The sequence below is a fragment of the Meleagris gallopavo genome, chromosome 5 (assembly GCF_000146605.3).
Source record: "Meleagris gallopavo isolate NT-WF06-2002-E0010 breed Aviagen turkey brand Nicholas breeding stock chromosome 5, Turkey_5.1, whole genome shotgun sequence".
In the NCBI taxonomy this organism is placed as follows: Eukaryota; Metazoa; Chordata; class Aves; order Galliformes; family Phasianidae; genus Meleagris; species Meleagris gallopavo.
This window is the reverse complement of record NC_015015.2, coordinates 21,981,729-21,996,094: the sequence shown is the minus strand read 5'-3', so window position 1 is coordinate 21,996,094 and position 14,366 is coordinate 21,981,729. Positions and strand designations below refer to the sequence as shown.

General features: G+C 42.6%; 1 protein-coding gene across 1 annotated transcript in view; it reads right to left on the bottom strand.

Moving 5' to 3' along the window:
* Positions 1-2,136: 2,136 nt before the first annotated feature.
* Positions 2,137-14,366, bottom strand: part of LOC100549929 (PHD finger protein 21A) — a 51,036-nt gene continuing 38,806 nt past the window's right edge. The window contains exons 12-15 of the mRNA XM_031553443.1: positions 11,467-11,622; positions 9,811-9,886; positions 9,381-9,484; positions 2,137-7,524 (exon numbers count right to left, since the gene is read on the bottom strand). Coding sequence (XP_031409303.1) covers positions 7,270-7,524; positions 9,381-9,484; positions 9,811-9,886; positions 11,467-11,622 — 591 coding nt within the window. The 3' untranslated portion in view covers positions 2,137-7,269. The remainder of the gene's footprint in view (positions 7,525-9,380; positions 9,485-9,810; positions 9,887-11,466; positions 11,623-14,366) is intronic.

Genomic DNA, 14,366 nt, shown 5'->3' with positions numbered 1-14,366 from the left:
CTTGAGCCCCTCCTGGAGACACAGCTGAGGAGACGAGAGAGTTTGTTGTGCTTTATTTAGTAAAGTGTTAAAATAAATAAATACAAATCGATCAGGTGCTCTGTACCCCCGCCCCCCCCGCCCCCTTCCCCAGTTTAATTTTGCTAAAATCTAAACACATTTGTACCAAAACTGAAACCAGCAGGGACCTGAAGGCAACAAAGAGCCTGCAGGTCACTATCAGCATCAGGATTTAAAAAACAAAACAAAACAAAAAAAAAAAACAAAAAAAAACAAAAAAAAAGAGATATTTAAAAATCACCATCCAGCTCCTGTGTGGGTGCTCTCATGTGCGGTGCTGTGAGAACATCGGGGCACTGCTCAGGGTGCTGCACAGGAGGTCTGCAGTAACAGGAGCCTGCCAGGGGGCTGCTCCCAGCCCTGGCGAGTGTGGTGGAAGCAGTGGCTGAAGGGCCACAGAGCAGAGCTGGGGTGGCCCAGCAGGGTTCCACACCTGGGGCAGTGCCCTGAAGCTGTGGCTGAGCTGGCAGCTCACGGTCCCTGGGCTGAGCCCGGGGCCTGTGTGGAGCAGAGCCCTCAGAGAAAGCCCTGGCTGCCATCATAGCAGTGACTTGGGCAGCGTGCCCAATGAAAGGAGGGCTGATGGGTGAGGCACTGCTCCCAGTTCCAGAGGCAGCCACTGCTTTGATACCAGTGGTAATTAAAGGAAAGAACTACGTGAGACTATGATTAGAAGTTGCACATCATCCTAGAACAAGCAGAAACACGCAGCCTGCTCCTGATACCGCCCCTATTCAGCACTGCCTGCTCTCAGCTACCTGCAGCCCAAGAGAAGCGGTGCTTGACATGGCCATCAGCTGTTGCACAGCAGGGAAAACAAGGCATGGAGGAATTCTTCCTTCTTGTAAGTAAATGCTCCCCTTCCTCTCTCTTGACGCGCCCTGGCTCATGGTGGCACAGCCTCTTCCTCCCAACACTGAGGGCCCAAACCTGAGGCTGTCTGCTGGGGTGAGACCTGCCAATGCGGTGTTTTGTTCCCCAGTGGCACCCAGAAGGGCTCTCCCAGAGCTTGGGCAACACCATTTCTATCCCAGTGACAGAAGGGAGAAGGCAGGCAACACAAGGGTTGGGTTCTGTGCGTCCTGGTGTAGGTTCAGGAATAAGATAAAAGCTGCAAACTGCCACAGTCCGATAGTTCATGCTGCTCCCTGCTGCTGGCTTTCCCTGCCATCTCTCTCTCAAGGCCAGAGCTTACCAAGCTTCTGAGCTGCCTAGGAGCTCCTGTCACCGAGCAAAGAGGTCCTTTAGTCCTTCTTCCTCCTTATGTGTAGGTTGGAACGAATTTCTAGGGTGTCTGACACATGCTTGGGTATGATGAACAGCACTAGAGCCCGCTGCCCTCCTGCCACCTGCCTGCAAGCAACTCTCCGGGCTCAGCCCTTGCAGTTACCTTACAGCTGGTAAGTCCACCACACTGCTGGACCGCCCCTCCACAGGGGTATCTAAGGAAACTGGGTGCAGAATGGCAGCAGAAGCAGAGCTGAGGTGGTGTGATGCCTGTTTCCTTCTCCATCTGCAGCCTAATAACTTCTCTCACTGCACTTTATCTTTTTAGAGTACAGATCAACCCACACCACAAACCAAGGTAGGACAAAGAGCTCTTTTGTTCCAGCCCTTCCACTGAACTCACGAGCCTTGTAGCTGTAGCTTTCACTCCTGGATCTTTCCTGCCTTCACCTTCCCTGTTTCTCATGTTTTCCCATGTCTTCTCCCTGCTCTCCCTCACCCCATGTACCCTTCCTCTCAGCTCCTCCTGCCTCCTCTCGTATTTCCCTCTGTCTCCAGACCCCTCTGTCTCTCTGATCCCTGCAGCACCCACCACTGGCACAGGGTGAGGAGAGGCCCAAGAGACCCCGTCCTCGTGTGGTGATCTCCAGGATAGCCATTGCCACAGCACGGAGGCCCTTGGCTGGGCTGTTCTCTGCGTGCCCCTCACGTAGCTGTGTCACGCTGGCAGGATGCTGGCAGACCCTCACACAGGTAAGGTCTTGGTCTTCTGAAACAAGGCCACCTCTTAAATCAACAGCCAGCAGATGTTGGGTTTTCATGGCTTTGTAATTACCAAGCTTACCAGCGCATGGTATAAATAATTCTCTTTATTGGCAAGTTTCAACTATGTGCTCAGCCTATACAAGACACAACGATGCAGAAAGTTCTTGTCCCAGATGAAAGATAAACATTGGGAAACGGGAGCTAAAGGTAAAAGATAATGAGAGTCATATTTTCAAGTATTACATTCCATTCTGTAGGTGTTACAAACAAGACTGAGGCTCAAAGAAGGATCTGAGTAAGACGGCAATAACCTGGAGACAAGACGTCTGCAGCTCTTGTGTTTTCCTGATCCCCCTGATTTTTAGGGCATTCCCTGGCCCAGGTCTGATCAATGAAAGCAAATGTTTAATAATGCGCTGCTATAAGGCTCGCTCGCACGCATTCAGAGGCCGGCACCTAGCTGGCTGCTTGCAAGGCTTCTTTGGAGACATTTTGCCTTCTGAACGATGGAAACTACAGAATCCATGTGGTGCTTAGGAATGGCCTTTGCTGAGGTAGTTTGTTGGCCAGGCAAGCCTCAGTGCCAAATGAATCAGCTGCACGACACAGTGGCGTTGTCTTTCTCCAGGTTCCTGACTCTTCAGCAGAGTTTCTACAAATGTGTCTGTCAGAAAACTCTCTGCAGTAACCCAGCAAGGCTGACCTTGCCCTGGATCTTCAGAATCCCAAAGGAGGACAAACTGGAGGTGAAGAAGGGTCAGAACTTCTGAAAAGACACAACAAAGTCTGCCCAAAGGGGCATGGTACACCAGGAAGTGTAACATCAGTATTTGAGTTGTTATCTGAGCAGCTGGCAGAGGGAAGCCCCCAGAGAAAGAGTGAATTAGGTTTGACATCTGAATATGATCTTCTAAAAACACATTTCATTAAAAAAACATATATTCGTCACCAGTGCTTCAGAAGCAAAGAGGGCAGGGGCCCTACTCAGCTGGGAAACAAAAGGAAAGACAAATTGCACTGCAAAGTCACAGGTATTTTCCACTGCATCCACATGAGAAGGAGATGTCAGAGTTTACTCCCTGTTTTGTGGGTTGCCACAGCATGGTGCAACCAAGAGGGAGACTTCAATGTTGACCATAGTGCTTTTTGGGGCTGCCTCTGCATCCGTCCAGGGAAGATGATGATTCTGAAGCCAAGGAGGCCAGAATTAAGGTCTATAGACCTAGACAGCTGGAATACAGATTTACTCTCTCAAGCCTGGTCTGTTGGGAGGGATAAAATACCAGATCATTTTTTCTGCCATCAAAACCACCACCGCTGCGCCCGTAAAATTCTCACCTCTTTAATTTCTAGGCATAGAAATAGCTCATATCCCCACTGACAGAAATTCACTTGTTCAAAGGACAAAATCCTTGTTCTGTTCATGCAAACTATTGGTTCCTCCTACTGCCATGGTGACTCTTGGCTAATGAAGAACCATCTGCACCACTCATCCCTGGAAGGATTGCCTTCATCGCATTTTGCACAGCGCTAAAAGTTCCGCTGGCCGTGAACAAAGATAAAGAGGATCCTAATGGTAGCACTAATTCTTCTGGCCAGATCACATGCTCGTTTTCAGGCTTTAACCACACCATACTTTTCCAGCTGTTCAAAGAACAGATTGCAAGGAGAAGGGAAAAACTGTTTCTGCAATTCTTATTCTATTTCTGAGCAGTTAAAGCAGCAGGATGACTTCTGAAAGCCCTTAGCACTAGGCTGAGTGCCAGGAACATCTCTGACAGGAGCTTTCTCTGTGGTCTCATCTTCTCCTCCTTTACGAGTGAGATTTAAAAGCCACTTATTTCCCACTAATGACAAGCGATGACATAAGAATTAGTTGTTACCTTTATGGCGGTTTGGAAATACAAAATGCCAGTCATTATGACAGCTTCTTGAAGAGAAGTTCTAATACCAACTCAGCCTGTCTCAAATGCTACATGAGAGGAAAAAAAACCCAAAAAACAAAACAAAAAAAAACTCAAAAAACCAACACCCTACAAATCCAAAAAAAAAGCTCAAAGTTAAACTTGTCAGAAAGTTTGAATTTTGCCCTTCATTGGAAATTCTGAGAGCAGGTAGAAAACAGAACATTTCCCTCCGTATTTAGCAAACATCATTTCCCCTTCGACTTCATTGCTGCTAATTGGGCAGAAATTTACTCATGCCTATGTACCAACATCGTTGCCAGTGTCAGCACAGCCCTGGGAATGATCTTTGCCTGTTGACTGATATTGCTGCAGAGCCAGGAAGGAAAGTGCTCAAACAGGATCAGGGAGCAAAAACTACCAAGCAGCACTGAAAAGTCTAAGTTGAGGTCATTTCTCTGCCAGTCAATGATTAACTAAAGGTGTCCTTTGACAGTCTGAAACACAACGCTGTAAGAAAAGGAGAGAAAAGTCCGTACTTAGCTACTCAGTTTCTAAAGACAAGCAGATGCCTTGAAAAAGCAGTAACAGTTGTTTTAACATCTCCTGGCTGGGTAACTATACTCAGATTTAAATGCAGCTACCAGTGAATTTCATTCCCATCCCTTCCTGAACCAGCAAAGCAAACAGAAGGACTCTCAAGTCTTCCAGCAGCTCACTACATCCAAGGAGTGCAGTGCTCCCAGCAGAGCTCAGAAAATAACATCAGAAAGAAGAACATGAGAACATGAAGATACTGTCTCTTACTGGGAATGTACTTCATGGTTCAGAAGAAGGGGAGTTACCCAAGCAACCAACTAGAGAAGAACCTGGCCAGGCTGCTCGATGGTGATGACTTCAATTGGTAATTGGGTTGATGCAAGTAGGACATTTTTAGTTCGATCGGTTTGATCCTGCAGCTCTGCTAGGAAATATCCAAACCGTGAGTTGAGGTTATCACAGGTTTAGCTGGGACGTGCATGTAAGAGTCATTTTCCCAAGCTATGGACAAACATGAGAACTCAGGATATCAGTTCTGAGCTCAGTTCTGAAAATAGCACACAGTCCTAGGAGAAGTCCTTAAAGGTCAGGAGGGTGAGCAAAGGAAAGGGAAGACAGCAGCGCCAAGAATCCTGCAGAAATATGCTTGGCTGTGGCAGCAAGGAGACTCTTTCAGGCTGTGTAGTGTTTGGAGCATTTGCTACTTCTTGCTCAGAAATTCAGCCCTGAAATGCAAGGCTTTCTCTGTTCCAGAAGGTTCAGCAGCTGGGCAGGACTGCCCAATGCACACTCTGGAGGGCACCACAGCAGGGACCTGGCCTCGTGCTGCCTGGGGAGAAGCTCAGCTCTGCTCCCACTGGGAGCAACGGGAGTTTTGCCAGCAGTTCCAGTGGAACCAGAGTTTGCCCAAATATTTCCATGCAGCAGTGAAAGTGGGCAGCTCTGTGACATAGCCCTAAGTGACACGAGTCAGTACTCTATGCTGGGACAGACCCCACCACGACAGGAGCACGAGGAAAGCTTTGCTACTTACAGTGAAAAGGCTACGTGCAAGAGATGAACTTCTTAAATAAAGGATATAACAAAAGGTGACTTCAGCCCAACAAACGCTCTTTCATTCTCTTTCAAGCTCTAATCAGTCCATATCACAAAAGCATTAAAGCCTTAAGCAAGTACACTGCCAGTGCTTTTCTCTGGGTTACACACACATCAAGGAAGGGGGAAGATACAGTAACAGCAGAGACAAGCTAGGCAGATCCTCCAGGTGGGGTGAGATCCAGCGCTGTGGATGTGATTCTCTTTAGGGTTTAGCCAGTAGCATGTATGGTATAATCTAGGGAAACTGTCCCATTGGATCTTAAAACACAAACACAGCAGAATGTCATCATAAATAAGCAAAGTCTGTGTTAAAAAATTCTAAGTACACAGCATTTTCTCCAGTTCTGACACCTTTTTAATAGAAATCACTTGTTTAGGAAACAAATAGCACTTTTGTAATTTTTTTTTTTTACAATGTTTCTTACCTTGATCTTATTTTAAGTAACACTAGGAAGACCTCAATATCTTTTATTTTCCTTTTAATTTAAAAAAGTTGTTTTTTTACCCCCAGATACAAAGATTTTGCCCTTGCATAAAAAAACAGTGCCCAAAACGATGACACAAGGACTCACAAAGACTCACTGTATCTCACTGACACTATTACTTCTAATCTATACCATGCAAGGTCCCATCTACCTCTTTAATTAGACTGTCAGCCTGAAAAACAGCTTTTCTATTCCTTATTTAGTTCTTGTTACCAAAAGAAGAGAAAAGAAGTGAAAGAAAAGGACATTTCTCTGTTCAGTTCACACATCTGGGTCATGTGCTACTTTGTTCAGGACAGTTTTGTTGTTTATAAATATAGAAAAGGGTTGGAATCTCATTTTCAAGTAATCGATGCACATTTTCTCTTGGGACACCTCCATCCAACACTCCAAGCTGACCCTGGATTCTGGCCCTCTATTCTCCCATTCCCAGCATAGGCTTTCTGGATGAGTGTGAAGATTTGAATCAGTTCTGCAAAGCATGTATTTCTCTGATGTGAAGAAGTACAATTTAACCCAAAGCTGTTGGGACAGTAGATCTTCAGCCTGTACATGTGCTGGTTACTCAGTGAAAAGTCCATCTCCTTTCCTTTTGTACATCTCCTGTCTAAACAATAGTAAATACTGCTTATTTGATAGACTTGTCCCTTCTGGGCACTGGGATTTGATAATTTATATTTCTGGTTTTTTTTGGTTTAATAGTACTGAGAGTTTAGAAACAGGAAAAGCCCACAGGCTCTTTGGACTTGTTTTTGTTTTCCCCTAGCTAAACAAACTGTTCTGCAAATAAGGATTTGAAACCTGCTCTCCTCCCTTATCCCTGCTCCTCACCCCAAACAAAAATAAAACAAACCTATAGTGGCTGTGGAGGCTGCTGCAGGCACACACTGGTGTAAAATATAGAGAGAGTAAATATATTATTTCACTTGGCATGGTGCTGGCAAAGAACCCCCAGCTGGCACTATTCATGTATCATGATCCAAACTTTGCATGTACACACAGAATAAGAAGGATCAATTGGCAAACTCCGGTGCCGCCTGGCACAAGCATCTTCACGCTCTCTCTGGAACCAAAGAACTAAAGAATTCTGCACTTTCCAGAAGAAATCCGGTTTTGCTTTTCTAGAGTTTTGTTATTTTGCTTCTCCTCCTCGCCGCCACCTCCCTTGGCTCCTTCTGAACTTCACTGTGTTATTTAGTCTCATCGCCCTTGTTACAGTTCACCATGCAGCTCTGGGAAGGGGAGGGGGCTAAGGTGGAGGTGGCAGCATTAGTATTGTTAGTGGAGTCCATGCCATTGGAGATGGCTACTGAATTGACCTCAGAGTTTATGGGTTTTGAAAGGTCGATGCCTTGGATGAGGCGGATCAGCTGTTTTACCTTCTCCAAGGAGCTGTGCATCTCCTTCTGTTTTGCAAGGATGGTATTCTTCATTTCCATGCATTTCTGCAGCAAAACAGAAAAGCAATATTAAGTTCAAGCTTTATCCTTGTATGAATGGAAGAAGGCAAGAGAAGGAATTCAGCGTTTGCAGATCTAAATGTAAGCACTCAGAAAAGACTGCAGCTGTAACGTCGCCTATAATTTCAGACTAGAAGAAAAGAAGGCTCAGAGCTGCATTCATGGAATTCATATCTGCAAGCTGAGGAACGAAACCGCCTGTACATAGCTGCCCCCCAGAAAGGTCCTTTAACCCCAAGGTGCCTGGCAAACCAACACAGACGGTTCCATCCTTTTGGGTTCCTTTTGAAGGGAAGCTTCCAAGTATGTGTTCTTATTATTTTTCTGTTAGCACTGCATTGCTGAAATTTCTTTAGCTCGGATATGCATCCTATCACAGCTGACTGCATGTGTGCATGCCATTAATGGGATACAGTCCTTGCTTTTACATACACTTCTAACAGGAACATCATTTGCTCTTCTTACTAAATAAAGGGGCACTTGAAATGAAAAACTAGACCTTCTTCACTTGAAAATCTTATTTTGTGGCCACTTCATGCTCTTGGAAGCAGTAGTAACCCAGGTAGCTCATAAGATAAGAGTCAGAGTTAGAGCTTAAATGAATGTCCACAAATGACATTTCAAGAATGAAAAACTGCTCATACCTATATTTGAAACCCTCAGAAAGAAGGAGATGGTAGCTATTTTGCACCTGTAACTTTCAGGATCTTACACAGAGATGGCAACCTTCTTATATTTTTCAAGTGTTTTATTCACACTGATCTCCAGACACTCTTATTTTCAGCTTTACTGTTTTCACAGGCAGCTCTTGGCATCACAAGAACATTACAAAATTTGGATCTAATGTGGCTTTGATGGTTTGAATTAAAGTGTAAACAATGGCTTGATCATGGAAAAGACACCATTCTCCTTACCTACTATCAATCCTTGTTAAGGCTTGCTTCTGCCTCTGTGTATATGACTGAGAAACAGCGCCAGTGCTGCTCAGTTTATGTCCAGCTACTGCTAACCAGAAGATGACAGACTCCAGAACTGCCAGCCAGCACCTCTTACCACTTGCTCACAATTGTTTTAATCGTACCATCAGCATTTAGAGGTCTTTAAACATGGGATGTTTACTTTTCGTTTGAGAGGTAAAGACACACAGACCAGACAGTGCATCTACATTGGAAAAAAAACTCAAGTCTGTACTTACATTTTTCATTTTTCATTTTGTGATACTGACTTAGGCCGTGCTAAGTGAGGGTCTCAAACTTTGCACTGGCAACTCAAGAGCCCAATTTGCATATTAAGAGCAAATTAATATGTATGGCACAGTTACAGTCATAAATTTAGGAGAACACTACTGCTTCTGGTCAGAAGTATGACACTGTTCAATTAGTAATAGGGTAGCAGAGGCTTGCTGACTGTCTAGCCAGCATGTCAAGAATCCCAGAGACAGTTGTGAGAAAATGGTCATTTTTGTATTAGGAACGTCTGAAGAAAGCACCAAGTAACTCATACTACACACAGAGGCCCAATCATTCAAACTTAAGTGAGGCACTAGAGAATTAGAATTTATCTGCTGCCCACAGACAATATTGCTGTGGGTCATGTTTGTCACCTGCTGAAATTATAGGTCATTGCATGTCTACATTATATGGTCAGGAGGGATCATGTACAAGGGTCTCAAAGTGTATATCACTTGTATTTCATTCCTGATCCCAAAAGTCCAAAAAGAGCACATTCAATCGTCAGTAAAACCAGTGGAAGATAAGTCTAGTACATGGGCTCTGCAGTTTTCACTCTGCATTCTGATACCAGAACACAGGTGCAGATTTATCTGGGAGGGTGATACTCACCGTTATAGAATTGCTGAGCTGTTTGACCTTCTGCTCTAGTTGTTCTCTTTCCTGTTTTAAATCTGAACTCCATTTAAGTAGTTTCTGTTTTTCTTCTTCTTTTGCTGCAAAACAGAATATATAACCTCAAGAAATAGTATTTAAAGTCTTCCTGTTACCACTGTGGATATAAGCTCTAAACTGTTTCATTTAGAGAGTATTACTGAAGTAAATTCAATCACTTTTGCAATAAATCACAACCAAAATTTCACCTGCACACGCAAGTATCACAAAAAGCTTAAAAGTTTAGACTGCCATTATCACTTCACTAATGATTAAGTTCTTCCTCTTCGATTTCCTTTTGTAAAGGAAGTATCATGCTGTCCCACTCCCTCAGTAACATTTTCCAGTTTTAAAATGGAAAAAAAACCATTGCTCCCCATTTTCCTACCTGCTTTATACGCAATATATGAATGAACAATTGCTAAAGTTCCTGGCCATGGGATTGCTTCTTCTTTCTTTAACATCTGAAAGAAAAGTGTGTACAGATTTAGCTGGTAAACAATCTATCCTTAAGAAAAGGAAAAGAAGAAAGGGAAAAACAATGGATTTTCTCTGTGGCTATCATTAATCTGAGCCCTGTTAACATGAAGCTTTGCAGACTTGTTCTGAGATTTAACAGAGGGAATTATTCACAACTTATTGTAGCTCCCACAAAGGAGGCCTGTTTCTTACAAATGTCAGCATATTCTCAAATTCCCTCCATAGCCACAAATAAACTCAACTAATGAAACAGAACAACTTAAAAGAGGAATGAAAAGATAATGCATCTGAACTGAAACTTGCCAGGAGACATAAACATTATTGCACGGTTCGGACAAATTGCTGATCTCAGTTGTTCGGAGAGAAAACTTTTCATGTCACAGAGCAGCTTTCATACCACACATTTAAACAACACACTTCTGGGCTAATAACACATCAAACTGTCCTATATGCCCTTCATATCAGAATCGTCTTAATAGAATCATCAAGCCCTCTTTATATAAGGATAAGAACCATTTATGTATTTAAGAGCCTTCCTCACATATTCCTTCCTAAGGAGCTTTAATTTGAGAAGAAAAATGCACTGTGTCTTTTTAATAAGTGAAGCAGAGGGATGTCTCAGGAGATAGAGGACTTGGTCACTTTTCAGCGAAATAACTCAGACATTTCCCAGAATTCTGTGGGAATGTATGACAAAGAGGAAGGATATGTGATAGTTCACAAGAGCGGGAATAGAAAAGTGGTAATACTCCCTCCTCATTTGCAATTACTGACCAAGTCACTTGAATTTTGCATTCCTGTTCCTCTGAGCAGCACATAATATACCAGGTTGTATTCTTACCTTGCCATCTGGCCATGTGAGTGACTAAGCAATATGCTAAACCAGACAGAACACTAACAGCTTCAGGCTGCTGATTAACAGCAATTCTTTGCAACTTCTGAAGTACCACATAAGGGTTATGAATACCCTGGTTTACTTCTGTCTTGTCATTTCAATGCAATTATAAACAAAATATTAAAATATCATCTGTTCACTTCAGTTGTGTACTTTTACAGAGGCATCTGGAATAAAGAAGAACCAAGGTATTTGCCCGTCCTCATTATGCTGATGCTTGACAGTATTATTAGAGAGATCACTGAAGACAAAGACTCTGATGCCTGATTTATATAAGAAAAGAGAGGTTTATATTTTCTCAATCTATTGAGGCAAGCTTGTACAAACATTTTATATGTTTATCCAAAAGAACATACCAGTGACTTTTGAAGAAACGAGTTTAGATGAACAGGAACATTTCTATGGGTAAAAGAGAACTTTTCCCAAGAATCTGTGTGCTTTGGCCCAACAAAAGACTAAAAACACATAGGTAACAAATAAGGACCCCAAGTCCAGGAGGAAGTCATAGGTAATTAGATCAAATTTACACAACCCTTATTGCAGATGAGATAGATTGGTTCAGTGTCAGTCTGTCTTGGTATAAGAAAGCCAAGTGACATGGTTGTTTTCTTCAACTTGGAAAAATCTTTACAGTGCATTGTGTATAACTCTCTGTCTGTTAAACAATACCTGGTCTTGACATTTGGGACAGATCCACATGCCCTTGGGAATGGTTTTCAGAGGCGGATCCAGACAGTCCAGATGATAAACACGTGAACATGTGTCACACATCAGTAATTGTCCACTTTTTCTGCAAACACTGCAAAAATCCTCATGGATATCACCCTATAAAAATTGAGGGGAAGGGGTGAGGGTCAGAAAAAGAGAGGGAGAAGGCAAAAAGTGAATTTTGACCTTTGACATCTACATCCTTGTTAAATGCAAAGTTTAAAACACAACTATTTCTAAGGGGATTCCAAATGATCAAGCCCTTTGTAGGAGGTGAAACAGGAAAATCAGGCAGGATATCAGAAACACATCAGTCATCCCAAACAGTGCCCAAGGTAAGATATTATAGCAAACACTTATCACCATAGATTCTCTTAACACATAGTAACCCATGGCCTTTCTTATTTTAGATTCACCTCCCCCTTACCCTGCTTGTTTTTGCCTAAAATTATGAGCTACCCACTTTCTTAACCCTTCTCATTTCTGAACGTAAGCAGAACTCCAGTTTGGGAATGCTGATGAGGCGGTCTCTCGCCAGTAATTGTATGTAAGAAACCCCAGTGGAGTGACTTAAAAGAACACTGTCAAATATTTAGGTCACCTTTAAAAAATGAAAGTAGAAGGAAAAGGTGCTCTGCTTGTAAATGAAAAAGAACAAAATGAATTACACTCTGGAGACAATTCTTTTTACTTCACAGAGGCTACCTCGAGTTGCACCAAAAAAACTATGACTCAAAATTTTCTCATTTTCTATAGGCAGTGCTTATATTTCATCACTAACATAGGCTGTGAGAGCCAAGATGAAGGAATACCCAAGAGAGATTTTCTAGGAGTTTTCTTTTTCAGGAAGAGTTGAAAACATTACTAACATCTCTTGGCAAAATCTAGCCTGACTTACTACTGTATCATTATCAGAGATATTTCTTTCCTACAGGCATCAACTCCCCAGAATGAAAGGTCTAATTTTTGTCACTTTGTCTTCTCTCTCTCTCTCTCTCTCTCTCTCCTCCTGTTACTCCCATCTTATGCTTGGGTTGGTAGTTATGGTCGTGTTTGTTTTCACTTTTTGCTTTGGATAAAATTACAAAGAGGCATGGAGAAAAACGGGTTAGCACCTATAGAATAGGAAAGGGACATCTGAACTCTCTTCCTTCTCACTTGTGGCCTGTTCTGACAACTTGACATATTCTAGGCCCTATCTGGAGTCTGAAATATGCACTTCTCACTGACTTTAGTCGAAAGCTTCACACACACAACATCCTCAAGACTGTAATCTTAGAACATGTGTGCTGAGTCTAACTGTGCACACACTCTCCCTCTGTATATAGGCATTATCAGTGCATGCAATGCTTCATTTTGAGCCATACAGTCTTTTCAAGCGTGTAAGTTCCATTATCTTGGAATGATACCGGACTTGGCCATGCACTTACACATTAAGTTGCCAGACAAGAAAAATGATGCTAACCTCTACTACGGATAAAATATTAAAGATACTAGAAGAATGAGACACAGGCAATCTGCTAAGGCTCCTACTTCCTGACTGTTGCTGATGAGGCCTTTCTTTGAAGGGAACGCTATGCTTCTCTTAATTCCCAAGGTTAGCACTGATGCCGTGCTAACCTTGTAAAAGATCAACCTTCTTTTTGTAAAAGATCAACCTTCAGTGAATTATCAGTGCCGTTTTTTGGTTCTGTAATTCCCAGGGATCACTGGCAGCTGGGTTATGGCATTATTTCATATTTGAACACCACAGAGCTCTTCGGTGTTCACAGAAGAATGAAATGAGTGACATTTCATCCCTCCTCTGAAGTGATCTGCGTAACCAGGCTGGGAAGAGCTTCTTTTCCTGCATTATGCATTCTGCAAACACAAGTAAGGAAAAGAAGGCAGGCAGCAGGTTCCAGAGAAGCTAAACCAAAATCCTCTGCAACCTAAGGAAAATTCTCACATTTTAGAAGAAAATTCTCATTCTAGAGAATTGTATGTGTTGTTAAGATGCCTTTGGCTGCCACTGATTACAAATGGCATTTGGTACCTGGCTTAGGTGCCTAACTGTTAAAAAACCCAAACTGATACATCTAATATCTCGCAGAAAGAGATCTACACAAGAGATGGATTTTGTTGCTTCTTCAAGAGGTGACATGAAGAAATTTAGGCCCAAAGCCTTCTAAATTCAGCAGAACATCATAAAACCAGAAGTGATACACTGGTCAGTGTGCAGTGTTTCTGAATGCATCACAATGGCAGCACACGTGCACAAAATCCATAATCCTATTTTGGTTCGTCAAAACAGTAATGCAAATTTCCTGGTATTTCCTCAAAATTAGTAACTGGACATTAAAAAAATAATCCCAGCCAATGCTCAATTCCAAAGAAACAGCCCAGGTTTAAAAGACAGTTAATAATTTATGCATGAAGGGAGTTGGATTTTGATGCTGTGACATGCACCCCACTAATCTCAGCTTCTGGCCCTGCTCCCTGAAGGCTGTATGCAGCCAACTTATGTTAGAGCAGAGCTCACTGACGATGCTCTAACTTATGTTATAGGCAGAAGACACCGAAGAATAATTTCAAAACAGTCTGAATATAAAAGGTGATTTAAGGTCATTATTTGCTCTATTTCCTCTCTACCAAGATAACAGGAAAATGAAAGCCTTCTAAACAGCTAACAATTTCCTTTATTTTTATATAGTATCTAGAGCAATAAGGCCTGGCTGTTGGCAATACAACAGAACAATGCAATATCAAATCCACAGTATGTGTATATAGTTTATGTGTTTGAATGTGGACATGTATATGTACGTTTCACTAGAATAACATAGTAAAACTAAGTTTTCTGAAACAAGAATTGTGCAAGACCA